The sequence below is a fragment of the Carassius gibelio genome, chromosome A10 (genome assembly GCF_023724105.1).
Source record: "Carassius gibelio isolate Cgi1373 ecotype wild population from Czech Republic chromosome A10, carGib1.2-hapl.c, whole genome shotgun sequence".
Lineage (NCBI taxonomy): Eukaryota > Metazoa > Chordata > Actinopteri > Cypriniformes > Cyprinidae > Carassius > Carassius gibelio.
In genome coordinates this window covers 20,170,826-20,183,411 of record NC_068380.1, presented here as the reverse complement: position 1 = coordinate 20,183,411, position 12,586 = coordinate 20,170,826, and the positions used below count along the sequence as shown (strand labels likewise).

The window sequence follows — 12,586 nt, the reverse complement described above, 5'->3', positions numbered from 1 at the left end:
AAACTCTTTAGGGATTCTTTACTAAACAATGTAGGACGTTGTGGCAGTGTAGTATATTTTGCATATAGTGGTAAAATTCATAATTATTGTAAAAAACAATCCTAAAACAGATGTATATGGAAGGATATTTACTGTAGCGTTGGATTTTGTCAACATGGAAGTGAGTCAGATGTCATAAGAAAAAAGTTAAATGTTAGTCATTATTAAAGTTATTACATTTCCTATTCCTAATTGATTTGTTGAATTTGTATTGTCAGTGTTAGATATTACAATACACATTTTTATTACATTTCATGCACTGATGCAGTTTATAATTTGATGTAGAAATTCAAACGAGTAGAGTTCAAGGTTTAGCAAAAGTTGAAAGTTTGACACCATGATGAAGAAAGTAGCTGGTGATACAGTTGGTTTTCTCGGTAGATGTTATTTCATTTGTTTCATTTTTGTTATTTCATTTTTTTGAATCAGTGATGAGAGTGTTTAAACACTTAAGCTTCTGTGTTGATTTACAAAATTGCTTTCCAAGTTTTACAATTGCTCAGTGTGATATTGCTATATTTATATTGAAAGTTTATGGTGGCAACAACTTTTTCCCATGACTTTGTCCCATGAAGTTATCCCCACCACGTTTTGATATAATTCACAGCAGAGATGTATCTAATAATGTGGAATTATGTTACATTTTTGATCATTTTGTTAATGTGTGCTAAAATAAGTGGTGATCCAGTGCTGGTATTTGTTATATTTGTTTTGTTGTTGTGGTTGTCCATTCTCAGTTTTCCTCAATTGCAATTTTGATTTATTCATAAAAAAAGGATAAAAAAGAAGTATTACTATAATAAACGAAGTAGGTCAGTATAGAGCCAGAACTCCTGTGCTTTCCAACTAAAACATTACCTCTAGACCAGGGTCATGTCTGACTTTGTCCACTGACCTAAAAATGCTGAAGATCTCTTGAATTGAATTGAAACTTCAAACACTAAATCTTTTCATTAGTGACATTCACCACTTTTTAAATCCGTGACACCCCTGGATACTACATGTGAGGTACAAGCATGTGTCATGATGGCATGAGGAGCGCATGATCGTCTTCCAGGTGTCGCAGTGTTTAGTTTGATTGAACTAGTGCAGTAACGCTGTGACGAAAACCAACAAATTGAAATCATTAATACGTGAAATGCTAAAAGGCATCGGTTGTGCCAGTTGAGAGATGAGAATTATTTAGGGCAATACTGGGATTCATATTTATCTGAGAAGATTAAAGAGCACCAGTCATAATCACCCAGCGCACACGTGGGTGGATGAAGAGGTAAGAGGCGCTGCACGGAGCAGGACGTCACGTGGCTCTCACACTGATCCTGAAGGCCATGTTTATAGTCTTTAACTCAATGACCGTTACTTCCAAATAACAAAGGCTTTTTATTTTAAATGCCATACATTTGTTTATTGTTTAAGGTGTTTTTTTAGCAGTCCACATATGATGTCAGCTTGTTTTTTTTTTTGTATGAAATTGCTCATTCTTGTAGATCTGTTCGTTCTTTTGTTTATTTTCTGGTTTAATATATAGATATGTTTCAGATCTGCAGTTCAGTCTGTCTCCTGTGTAATCAGATGAGCTCATGTAAATGAAACTCCTCTAGTTTTTCACTGTGGCAGGCAGCACCACGCTGCAGATTTGGCTCAGGAGATCTGATATCTGCTGTAACTTGTCTTTGTCCATCACTGTGTTACATATAAACCTGTTGATACTGTTTCAGAACCCAGTCATGGAGGAGACGGTGTGGGAGCAGTACACTGTGACCCTACAGCGGGTGAGTACTACACCCTGTGTTTATTTCCAGAGCCAATGTACTGTTCCTGCTTATTGGTTTCTTATTAAAATCTTTACGTTCTTGTGTTTTTATATTATTTATTTTTTCCTTGAAAGTGCAGTGAGTGATTTCTGTACCTCTAGCATTAGATGTCTACACGTTAATTAGTGATTGCTGCCTGTACATCTGCATGAATTTGAAGTGTTTTATTGTTGTAAATGAATAAATGGCTACCATGGATTCAGGAAAATATTTTTTACCCTTTATTTAGGACTCCAAGAAGGGCTTTGGCATTGCTGTGTCTGGAGGGCGGGACAATCCGAACGAAGAAAATGGAGAACCGTCAATCGTTGTTTCCGATGTGCTGCAAGGGGGTCCTGCTGATGGCTTGCTATTGTAAGCTATGAAACAATATTAAACACATCCCAACCTTTTTTAAAGATTTGTAATCCAAAAGTGAATATTCTTATCAATGCACTCAGTTTATTTGAAAAGATAAATATGTATATTTTTTATTTATGAAAGTGTATATATATTATACATTAAAAGCTTAAAAAATGTTTTTAATGAAACTAGCATGTAACCTTAAAATATTTTTTTTAAATATCACACATTAAACGGTCAGTAAAAGAAATGCAAGAAATAAGTTCTAAGTAATTGACAAATAAACCCAAATTTCAAAAATACTAAAAGTTTTATTTTAATTTGAGTTGCATTTGCATTGCATTTGTTATGTGCCAACACTATCAATTATTAAATTAAAGATTAAAAATTTTTATTCAAAGTTTAATCTAGACTTTAGTGTCAGCACTAATGCTGGTACTTCTGATATTCCTCAACTGTCGGAAGGATTTGAAGTCATTTTCTCAAATATAGAGACATTTTCTAACAGTGTTTCATGATATTGTACAGTGAAAATGACCGAGTGATCCAGGTCAACAATGTGCCCATGGACTGTGTCCAATATGGCTTCGCAGTGCAGACTCTCCGCAAATGTGGCAAAGTAGCCAAAATCGTGAGTGTAACATTTTAACAATACTCATTTCAGCTTTAATACAGATCATGTTTGTGAATCACTGGCAGTTGAAATCAGAGTTTAATGAATGAGTGATTTCATTTTGTCCCCATCCTTCATCAGACGGTAAAGAGACCAAGAAAAATTCCCGTCAGCGTGGTCAAACGTGGCCCGTCCCTAGACGACCGCGTCTTCAGCGGCGACTACAACGACGACTATGAGCTGGACCAGCGCAGCGTCTACAGCGGCCGCGGCTACATGGATGATCATGATCGTGACTACGAGCGCAGCCGCGGGAGGAGCATGGAGCGCGGCGTGAGCCCCGACAGACAGTACAGACGAGACGGCAGCCGCGGCCGAACGCTGGACCTCGAGCGCAGCCCCGACCGCCGCTACCGAAGTGACCACAACCTGGATCTTGACCACAGCCTGGACCGCCGCTACCGAAGCGATCGCACGCTGGACCGCAACTACAGCCCGGACCGACGCTATCGCAGCGAACACAACCTGGACAGAGAGCGGAGTCCGGACAGACAGTACCGCAGCGATCGTGCACTGGACAGATCACACAGTCCTGAGACGCGCTACAGGCCCGAACCGGCTCGGGTGTACAGCAGAGAGAATCTAGCCAGCGACTACGAGCGCAGGAGGTCCGAGCCGCGCCAGGACGAACCCATGAGGAGGAGTAGCAGTCGAGACCGGCTGGATCACTCACCCTCACCCCCGCCACCACAGCGACTCGAACCCTTGGAGAAGCCACTCAATGTTACTCTTCTAAAGAGCCGCCCAAGTGACGGTAGATATGTACCACCTTCGTTTATCTGTTTCCGGTTTTGACCTTCAACCAAACCACTAACATGATGTTTTCTCATATCTATCCAGAATATGGCCTTCGTCTTGGCAGTCAGCTGTTCATCAAAGAGACGACGAGCACAGGCTTGGCATCCAAAGAAGGCAAACTACAGGAAGGCGACATCATTCTGAAAGTAAGGTGTATAACCACTCAGAACACCTTTGCAACCGCATAGCACAAAACCTTAGCAGCTTCATAGCAAAGCTCTAAAAGCAACCCACAACTGTATAGCAATCGCATGGCAGCCATTCCCAGCAGCTCTCAGAACAACTGCAGCCACACTGCAGTGCACAGTCAGCCTCAGCAGTACCTCTGCATTCTGGCAATGTATTCTGTACTGAAAGCCCTTTTTTTTTTTTGCTCACCAACGTTTAAATGTTTAAAAAAACCTTTTAATGCTTACCTGCAAGGCTGCATTTATTGTATTAAAAATACAGTAAATCAGTAATATTGTGAAATGTTATTACAATTTAAAATAGCTGTTTTCTATATGAACTTATATAAAAATTTAATTTATTGCTGTGATCAAAGCTGAATTTTCACATCATTACTACATACTACACATTTGCTGCTCAAGAAACATTTATGGCTATTTTCAGTTGAAAACAGTTGTGCTGCTTCCTAATATTTTTGTGGAAATTGTGTTATGTTTTTGAGGATTAAAAAGATTAAAAAGGAGCAGTATTTATTTGAAGCAATAATTTCTAATTATAAGTGTCTTTACTGTCACTTTTGATAAATTTAATGCATCCTTGAATAATAAAAGTATTAATTTATTTAGAAAAATAATAATCTTATTGACCCCACACTTTTGAACAATTGTATATTATACTGTTGTATCCTCAGACACACACACAGTCTGGTTTACTCTCCATCGGCAGAATGGTTTTTATACTACACAAATCATATGTTGCGTTACTCTCAGACCCTCAGTGCATACAGATAATACACACTAATGGTAGAATGTAAAAATACAAGCAAATATAATATAGAATCCAACTATACAACACCTAAACCTACCGCTCACAGAAAACTTTCTGCATTTTTATATATCAAAAAAACGTATTCTGTATGATTTATAAGCTTGATTCCCCACGGGGTCCTCAATTTAGGTCCCTACGGTGACATGAGTCCCCATGAATCAGTGTGGATTCAGGTTTAAGATCCCATTGGGATAGAAAAACATGGACATGTGCACACACACACACACACACTGTGATGTAACTGCAGTGAGGTTTTTTTGACATATCATCAGATCCTTAATTTTTTTTTTTTTAAACTTACTGACCAAACTTTTTAAGGTTTTTAAAATGTATATATTTTTTTCTCTTAAATATGTTGTAGTTTATATGTTATTTATTGGTACTTAATTTGGTGTGTCAGATTAACGGTACGGTCACAGAGAACCTGTCTCTGAGCGACGCAGGGAAGCTGATCGAGAAGTCTCGTGGGAAGCTGCAGCTGATGGTGCAGAGGGATCGCAGTCAGGTGCTCATCCGAGTCCCACCCATGGCAGACAGCGACTCCGAAATAGATGGTGAGTGGATCAGAAACACTAATTATTTCTGACTGATTTACAGCCATCTTTAAATGGCTTTATAAACACCTTTATAATTAGCTGCTGTTGCATTTCCTATTAAATCAGAAAGTTGGGGCGGGACATATAGAAGTGATGATGATTTTCTGTTTGTTGTTGCTGTATGGGGAGGGACATTCCCCTGCTTAATGAGCATTTGATTGAACAAACATTTGTTTACACAGTATCCATTTGGCTGCCAACACGGTCATATAAATATAAAAGGACTTACGATTATTGCATCAATAGATTTAATTTATTTTAAATGTTTAATAAACAATAATTGATATTATTGTTTGATTTGAATATTGTTTGTATATGTATAATTACCTCGTGACACATGTAAAGTGATGATGTATGCTGTCGTGAGGTATTCGGCGAAACCCAGCCTTAATCTCAAGGTGACCTCTGACCTCTTGACTTTTTATTTTGCTGTGCTGTCACTGGATTGGAGAGAAAGAGCTTTTGGCTTTGGGAGGATTACATAAACCCCACCCATAATCCAAAGTTTATGAAAAATGTATTTTTTATAAACTAGTGAGACTTGTCATATGTTTTGCAAAGTTGTTGGTTCATGTTCTTCTGAAAATATGTATTGGTTTTTAGATTAAATAACGTAATATATAAGAATGATGGAAAACAAATTTGGTTTTAATTAGTAGCTGGCGTTATATTTCTCAGGTTTAGGAATTTGATTCTTTGGGACCCTGGTGTTTAACCCTTCGTGCTCCGTTTGCACTGCGGATATAAATGGTCCCTCAAAGCATGTGTCTTGCTCTAGTGATGACGTCATGTGCTGTGTGTTGCAGATATCTCCGATATTGAGTCGTACCGCTCCTATTCTCCTCAAGAGGACCGACGCAGTCATCACTCTGACCTCTCCTCACACTCCTCTAATGAGAGACTGCAGGACAAAAGCAGGTGATACCCTCAGACTTCAGCCATCACCAGTTATTGTTTCCAAACATTTATTATCTTAGCTAATTACTTTAATAAATTCAAAAGTTGTATTTGTTGATATTATTTAATGGACCTGAACAGTTCATTCAACAGCGTTCCATTTACTTACTATTATAATAACAACTAATTATAGATAATTACATGCAAGTAACCCTAAGCCAAACCTGAATCCTAATCCTAACCATATAGTGAGTACTTGGAGTTAATTAATATTACTCAGTATTTAAATGTGTAATATAAATATAAATACCTTAAAATAAAATGTAACCTAAAAATGAATAAACGCTGACGCTGTAGGAAATTTGTTGCTTATTGTTACTTAATGTTAGTTAATGCATTAACTAATGGGACCTTATTGTAAAGTGTTACCAAGTAGCTAGTTAATTACTAAGTGACTAGCTTGCCAAGTTAAACATTAATAATTTACATGCTATTCAAACTACCCTTTAAGATGCTATAAGTTGCTAACAAAAACTACTTACATTAGCCAAATTAACATTTCAGAGGGTGATCCTTTTCAAATTTAAATAATTTAGTTATTAATCGGAGCATAAAACAATTAGGAACTCATTTTTGGTGACCGTATTAAACAAAAGCACATTTATGTTTGATTCGGCTTATAAAACTGGAAAGCAGGCAGATATATAACTGAATCAGAAAGCAGCAGAAGCATGATGGAATGATTTTCCAAATGAACTGTGGTTCTTCTGTTGGTAGAGATGAGCCTCCTAACAGACTGGCTAAAATGGGAGCGATGCCGACTCCGTTCAGAGCGGCGCCGGTGGAGCTCCCGCCTCCACCTGTAGAGAAGGAAGAGCCTCGCAGCCTGTCTCCAGGTACAACACTTCCTCTGGAAAGGGACTTATATAATGCAATACTCTTAGATCTCATAACCGTGGTCAATTTCACCATGTAGAATCAGAGGAATAGTAGAAACCGATGATGTGCGTTGTTTTGTATACAGCTCCTGTGGTAACTGCTGCTCCGAAAAGTGTTCCAGTGAAAGCCAAGCCTCTGCCAAAGGTTCCCCTGCGGCCCAGTCCGGAGGAGCAGGAGATATACGGGTTTGTACTGGATTGACTAAGACTTTCCTGTTATAAAGGATCATGTGCTTGGATCCTGATTATTCCTATATTTAGACAACTTTGTGGTTCTAATTACAAATCTCCCACAGCCCCAACACTGTGATGGTGCGCTTCCAGAAGGGCGATAGTGTTGGCCTGCGTCTCGCTGGAGGAAACGATGTGGGCATTTTTATCGCAGGCGTTCAGGAGGACAGTCCTGCAGAGATCGAGGGACTCTGCACCGGAGACCAGATCGTGAAGGTGCAACTGCACTGGCTCTGCTTTTAATATTATGTGCCTTAATCCATCATACATTTTCCCACATTGTCAAGTGGTAATTTCAAGTGTTTTCTATCCTTGCAGGTGAATAATATGGATTTCAGAGGAATGATCCGGGAAGACGCAGTCCTGTATTTACTAGAGATTCCCAAAGGAGAGGATGTGACCATCCTGTCTCAAAGCAAACCTGATGGTACTTCAAAACACTCAATAGAGTAATATACAATAGAGTAATGTACATAACTGTCCAAAAGCTCAGGGTCAGTATGATTGGAGCAATGATGCTGAAATACAGCTTCGCATCACTGGAATAAATTACATTTTAAAATATATGTAATTATTTTAAATGACATTTTTAGTCTGATGACTCTGATTTGTTTTAGTTTATAAAGACATCCTGGCCTCGGGACGAGGTGATAACTTCTTCATCAGAACTCACTTTGAATATGAGAAAGAGCTCCCTCAGAGCTTGACCTTCTCCAGAGGAGAGGTTTTTAAAGTGGTGGACACCCTGTACGACGGAAAGCTGGGTAACTGGCTGGCCATCCGCATGGACAAAGACAATCAGCTCCTGGAGAAAGGCATCATACCCAACAAGAGCAGGTGAGACTTGAATACACAGTGGCTCACACTGCAGATGTCTTCACTTCACGACTTGGTATAACTGTTTATTCAGTAGTATTACTAGGAGGAAAAGTTCTCTTAAAGTCAACATAAATCAAAAGTGACCTCACCTGGTCTGCCATTACATGTTGACGTTAAAAGCTCATAATTTGTTAGGTGTTTGTGTGATCGTGTTATTTGCATCCTATCAGAGCGGAGCAGATGGCAAACGTTCAGAACGCACAGAAAGGCGCTGCCAATGACAGAGGAGACTTCTGGAGGCTGAGAGGTCAAAGAGCAGCCAAGAAAAAAGACCTTCGCAAGAGCAGAGAGGATCTGAGCGCTACCCCGGTCACCACACGCTTCCCAGCCTACGAGAGAGTGGTGCTGCGGGAAGGTGATTCTCTTTAGAAACACATTGGAATGTTTCAGGACTAAATTAAGGAAAATGTATACCGTATTTTTCGGACTATAAATCGCACTGGACTATAAGTCGCATTCATTTAGAACCAAGAGAAAACATTACCGTCTCCAGCCGCGAGAGGGCGCTCTATGTCTTCAGTGTAGACTACAGGAGCACTGAGCAGCATAGAGCGCCCTCTTGCGGCTGGAGACGGTAATGTTTTCTCTTGGTTAATCTCTCTTGGTTCATTTCTCTTGGTTTATTTCTCTTGGTTCATGTCAAATTAATTTTGATAAATAAGTCACATCTGACTATAAGTTGCAGGACCAGCCAAACTATGAAAAAAAGTGCGACTCATACGTATTTATGTTTGATCCTATTCTTTTTTTATTATTAATTTAGTGTTGATCAGTGTGTTGTTTTTAATACATTTATAAATATATAATTAAGTTTTTTGTTTGTTTTGTTTAATCTCATTTTAGTTGAGAAGCCTGTCATGTTTATACACTAAGTGTCTTTTCTCTCTCTCCCACCAGCTGGGTTCAGGAGACCTGTCGTAATATTCGGCCCCATTTCAGATGCAGCCAATGAAAAACTGGCCAATGATCTTCCAGAAGAGTTTATCGTAGCGAGTAAGCCTTTCTCAACTCTCGTTGTAGTGATGTGTAGGTGTGTGGATGAGGCGTTTGACCTGTGTTTCTCCCCTGACAGAGACCGAACCGAAAGACGCAGGCTCAGAGAAGTCGTCTGGTGTCGTGAGACTCAATACTATTCGTCAGATCATCGAGCAGGTAACGGCCCACAGTCAAACTTCTGAAGGCGTGTACATGAGAAAAATACAGAAATATCGAACAATATTCTTTTCTTGATCCTAGGATCTACACGCTCTGCTCGATGTCACCCCGAAGGCTGTGGACACCCTGAACTACACCCAGTGGTATCCCATCGTCATTTTCCTCAACCCAGACAGTAAGCAGGGGGTGAAGACCATGAGAAACCGTCTGGCTCCCGGATCTAGCCGCAGTTCACGCAAGCTTTACGAACAAGCAGTTAAACTGCGCAAAACCTGCTCCCACCTGTTCACTGGTCAGTCTGATGAGTCTCCTCCGATCATGTAGAAACTACAACCATAAAGAGCCATTCTATTCTTTCCCAAGTTCCTATTTCTTTTTATTATTATGTTTTCAGTTTTATTTTTCCAGATTGTTTTTTGCTTTTTAAATTTTTTTAAATTTTTGTTTTATTTTTTATTTTGATGGTTTGATTAAATGTTATGTCTAATTCATATAAATCCATTTAAAAACAATTTATTAAAAGTTTAAGAAAAGTTAGGGCATCGTAAAATGAGTTAGATTTTTTCCAAATTGGGCATCATGTTTCCTTTTTTTTTGTCATCATTGTGTTTTAAAGGTTTAATTAAACTTTATTAAGCAACTTAATTTATTGACACTTTTACAAAAATGCTGCCATTTTTAAGTTTTTGAGAAATTCTGGGTTGTGTGTTTAAGTTTTCTGGATTTATGAATGAATACACTTTTTTTATTTTATTATTATCAAAAATGTAGGTAAGCAAACAAACAGCAAACAAATTTTTTTTTTTTTTTTTATTAATTGTTTTTGGCCAACAAAGTGCTACACAACAGAGGTTTACTCTCAGAATTAAAATACAATTATAGCAGAAAAATAAATAAAAAGCTAAAAAATTATATTCCGAATAAAATGAAGTTATAAATGTCTAAATTACGCTTCCTTGTCCAGCTACCATTGATCTGAACTCTTCCCATGATGCCTGGTATGGAAGTCTCAAGGATGCCATACGAGAACAACAAGAGAAAGCTGTCTGGGTCTGTGAAAGCAAGGTCAGCATTTATACAGATGCTTTATTTCCTTAAGCAAAGAAGATTTACTCATTTAATAATATATGTTCATGCTTAGCCAGCCTTAATTTCCGTGTCAAATTACACATGATTGCACATGTTTCAGCTGGATGGGTCTGAGGACGACCTGGATCTCCACGATGACTGTATGTCGTACCTGTCGGCCATGAGCGCAGACTACCTGAGCATGGACAGCCGTCTGACCAGCGACTACGAGGATGAGGGCGGCGCATACACCGACACCGAGCTTGACGAGACCACGGACGAGCCACAGCCGATGTCAGCCATCAGCCGCTCGTCTGAGCCTGTTAGCGAGGAGGTTAGTGTGCTGTGGAAACTACTACTCCTCTGTGTCCTTTCACCACTGGCGGGAATGACATTTAAGCCCTGCCCAAATGCTTCCTGGAAACATTTAGCACTGAGTCATTCGATTTTATTATATCTGTAAAGGTCAGTCATCCTGTTTCCAGTATCAGTATCATTATCACTGATCATAATGGGAGGATCAGTGATGAGGAAAGTGTTTGTGCACGCTGCTCCCCACAGGACACTTGTGAAACTGCATATTCAACACACATTCATGTTCAGCATCAGTCTAACACTGCTAGATGGTTTAATAACATTCAATGCATGTGCCATGTGATTAATAACTGGAGAAGTCAAGAGTTTTAAATGCATTTGAATGTACACAAAATCTTTCATAACACTCTTAAGGCAAAAAAAAATAGTTAATTTACGGCTAGCAGGAATTATTATTATTTTAATTTTTTTGTACAGGATTCATTTTGTGATGTAATTTTATGTTTCATGATGAAAATGATTTGCTGCATATGTTGGTTAAACCTCATTGATGTTCTTTTTCTTTTCTCTTTTTAATAATGACATTACTTTAAGCTACTGTTAAAAATTATTGGGGTTAGTAGTTTTTTTTTTTTTTAATTCAGGAAAGAGATATTAAATTGATTGAAAGTGACGGTAAAGACATTTCTACACAGGATTTTTATTACAAATAAGTGCTGATCTTATTAACTTTGTATTCATCGAGAAATCCTGAAAAAGTATCATAGTTTCCACAAAAATATTAAATAGCAAAACATTTTTTAAGCAGAAAATAACTATATTAGATTGATTTCTGAAAGATAATGTGACACTAGAGACTGGAGTAATGATCCTGGAAAAATAAAGGAATGAATTACATTTTAAAAAAAAATATTAAAGTAGAAAATAGTTATTTTAAATTGTAATGTCTTTTTTTTTTTTTTTACAAAATGCAGTCTTTTTGAAACTACTGAACATTAGTGTACATAAAAAATAATAGTAGTAATATTAATAATTATTGCTAGATACATTTTTTTTTTTTCAAAAACCTGCATAATGTTTATTTATTTTTATTTTTTTAAGACATTTATCAGAGTATATTTTAATTTAGGAATTGAAAACCTGTCTCTTGTATAAGGATGTATTAAGGTTTTTATATATAAATGAATTAATGCTACATCTATCACTTTTTCCACTTCCGCAGAGACCCATACCTGTTCCTCATGAGCGTTCAAAGAAGCCTGCGAGCAGAGAGGTGCAGCGGGACCCCAGCCCGCCTCCATCATTTGTTCCTGAGCCCCCGAAGGTCAGTTCCTCTCCTCCCCTGAGGCGTTCTTTGGCCCATGACAGACAGTGAGTTGATCAGCTGGTGTTCCTGCAGGTGCGGGCAGCTTCTCGTCCTGCAGACTCTCGCTCCAGCAGCACAGTCAGCAGTGACCCTCCTGTCAGTAACAAACCTCTTCCACCGCCGGTGGCCCAGAAGCCCAGCTTCACAGTGAGGACGGGCTCAGCTGAAGAAACGACCTCTGACCCTGTAGATGACCCTGCCAACCGCACCTTCCGGGGAAAGGTGAAGGCCTTTGAGCAAATGGACCACCTGGCCCGGGCCAAGAGGATGCAGGAGCTGCAGGAGGCGGAGCAAGCACGGGTTTGTGTCCCGTCTCACACACACTATACACCAGCAGCCTCACAGATACAACAAGTGTTACACATCACCACAAAATCAGCAGGAAAATAGTGATATATTTGCATTAAGTGAAGGAAATTCATAAATAAACACATTTGACATTTATTTTCATTATTGTCATGACGATTAAGCACTTTATT

At 38.7% G+C, this 12,586-nt stretch overlaps 1 protein-coding gene across 1 annotated transcript in view; it reads left to right on the top strand.

The window, feature by feature from the left end:
• LOC128021505 (tight junction protein ZO-2) overlaps positions 1 to 12,586 on the top strand; it is a 31,599-nt gene that overhangs the window by 12,307 nt on the left and 6,706 nt on the right. Inside the window, exons 3-22 of the mRNA XM_052608767.1 lie at positions 1,758 to 1,811; positions 2,083 to 2,207; positions 2,724 to 2,826; positions 2,950 to 3,622; positions 3,709 to 3,812; positions 5,063 to 5,216; positions 6,065 to 6,176; positions 6,933 to 7,051; positions 7,180 to 7,279; positions 7,390 to 7,540; positions 7,643 to 7,751; positions 7,942 to 8,161; positions 8,374 to 8,558; positions 9,101 to 9,196; positions 9,276 to 9,355; positions 9,440 to 9,650; positions 10,323 to 10,423; positions 10,548 to 10,760; positions 11,964 to 12,065; positions 12,141 to 12,407. Coding sequence (XP_052464727.1) covers positions 1,767 to 1,811; positions 2,083 to 2,207; positions 2,724 to 2,826; positions 2,950 to 3,622; positions 3,709 to 3,812; positions 5,063 to 5,216; positions 6,065 to 6,176; positions 6,933 to 7,051; positions 7,180 to 7,279; positions 7,390 to 7,540; positions 7,643 to 7,751; positions 7,942 to 8,161; positions 8,374 to 8,558; positions 9,101 to 9,196; positions 9,276 to 9,355; positions 9,440 to 9,650; positions 10,323 to 10,423; positions 10,548 to 10,760; positions 11,964 to 12,065; positions 12,141 to 12,407 — 3,270 coding nt within the window. The 5' untranslated portion in view covers positions 1,758 to 1,766. The remainder of the gene's footprint in view (positions 1 to 1,757; positions 1,812 to 2,082; positions 2,208 to 2,723; positions 2,827 to 2,949; positions 3,623 to 3,708; positions 3,813 to 5,062; positions 5,217 to 6,064; positions 6,177 to 6,932; positions 7,052 to 7,179; positions 7,280 to 7,389; positions 7,541 to 7,642; positions 7,752 to 7,941; positions 8,162 to 8,373; positions 8,559 to 9,100; positions 9,197 to 9,275; positions 9,356 to 9,439; positions 9,651 to 10,322; positions 10,424 to 10,547; positions 10,761 to 11,963; positions 12,066 to 12,140; positions 12,408 to 12,586) is intronic.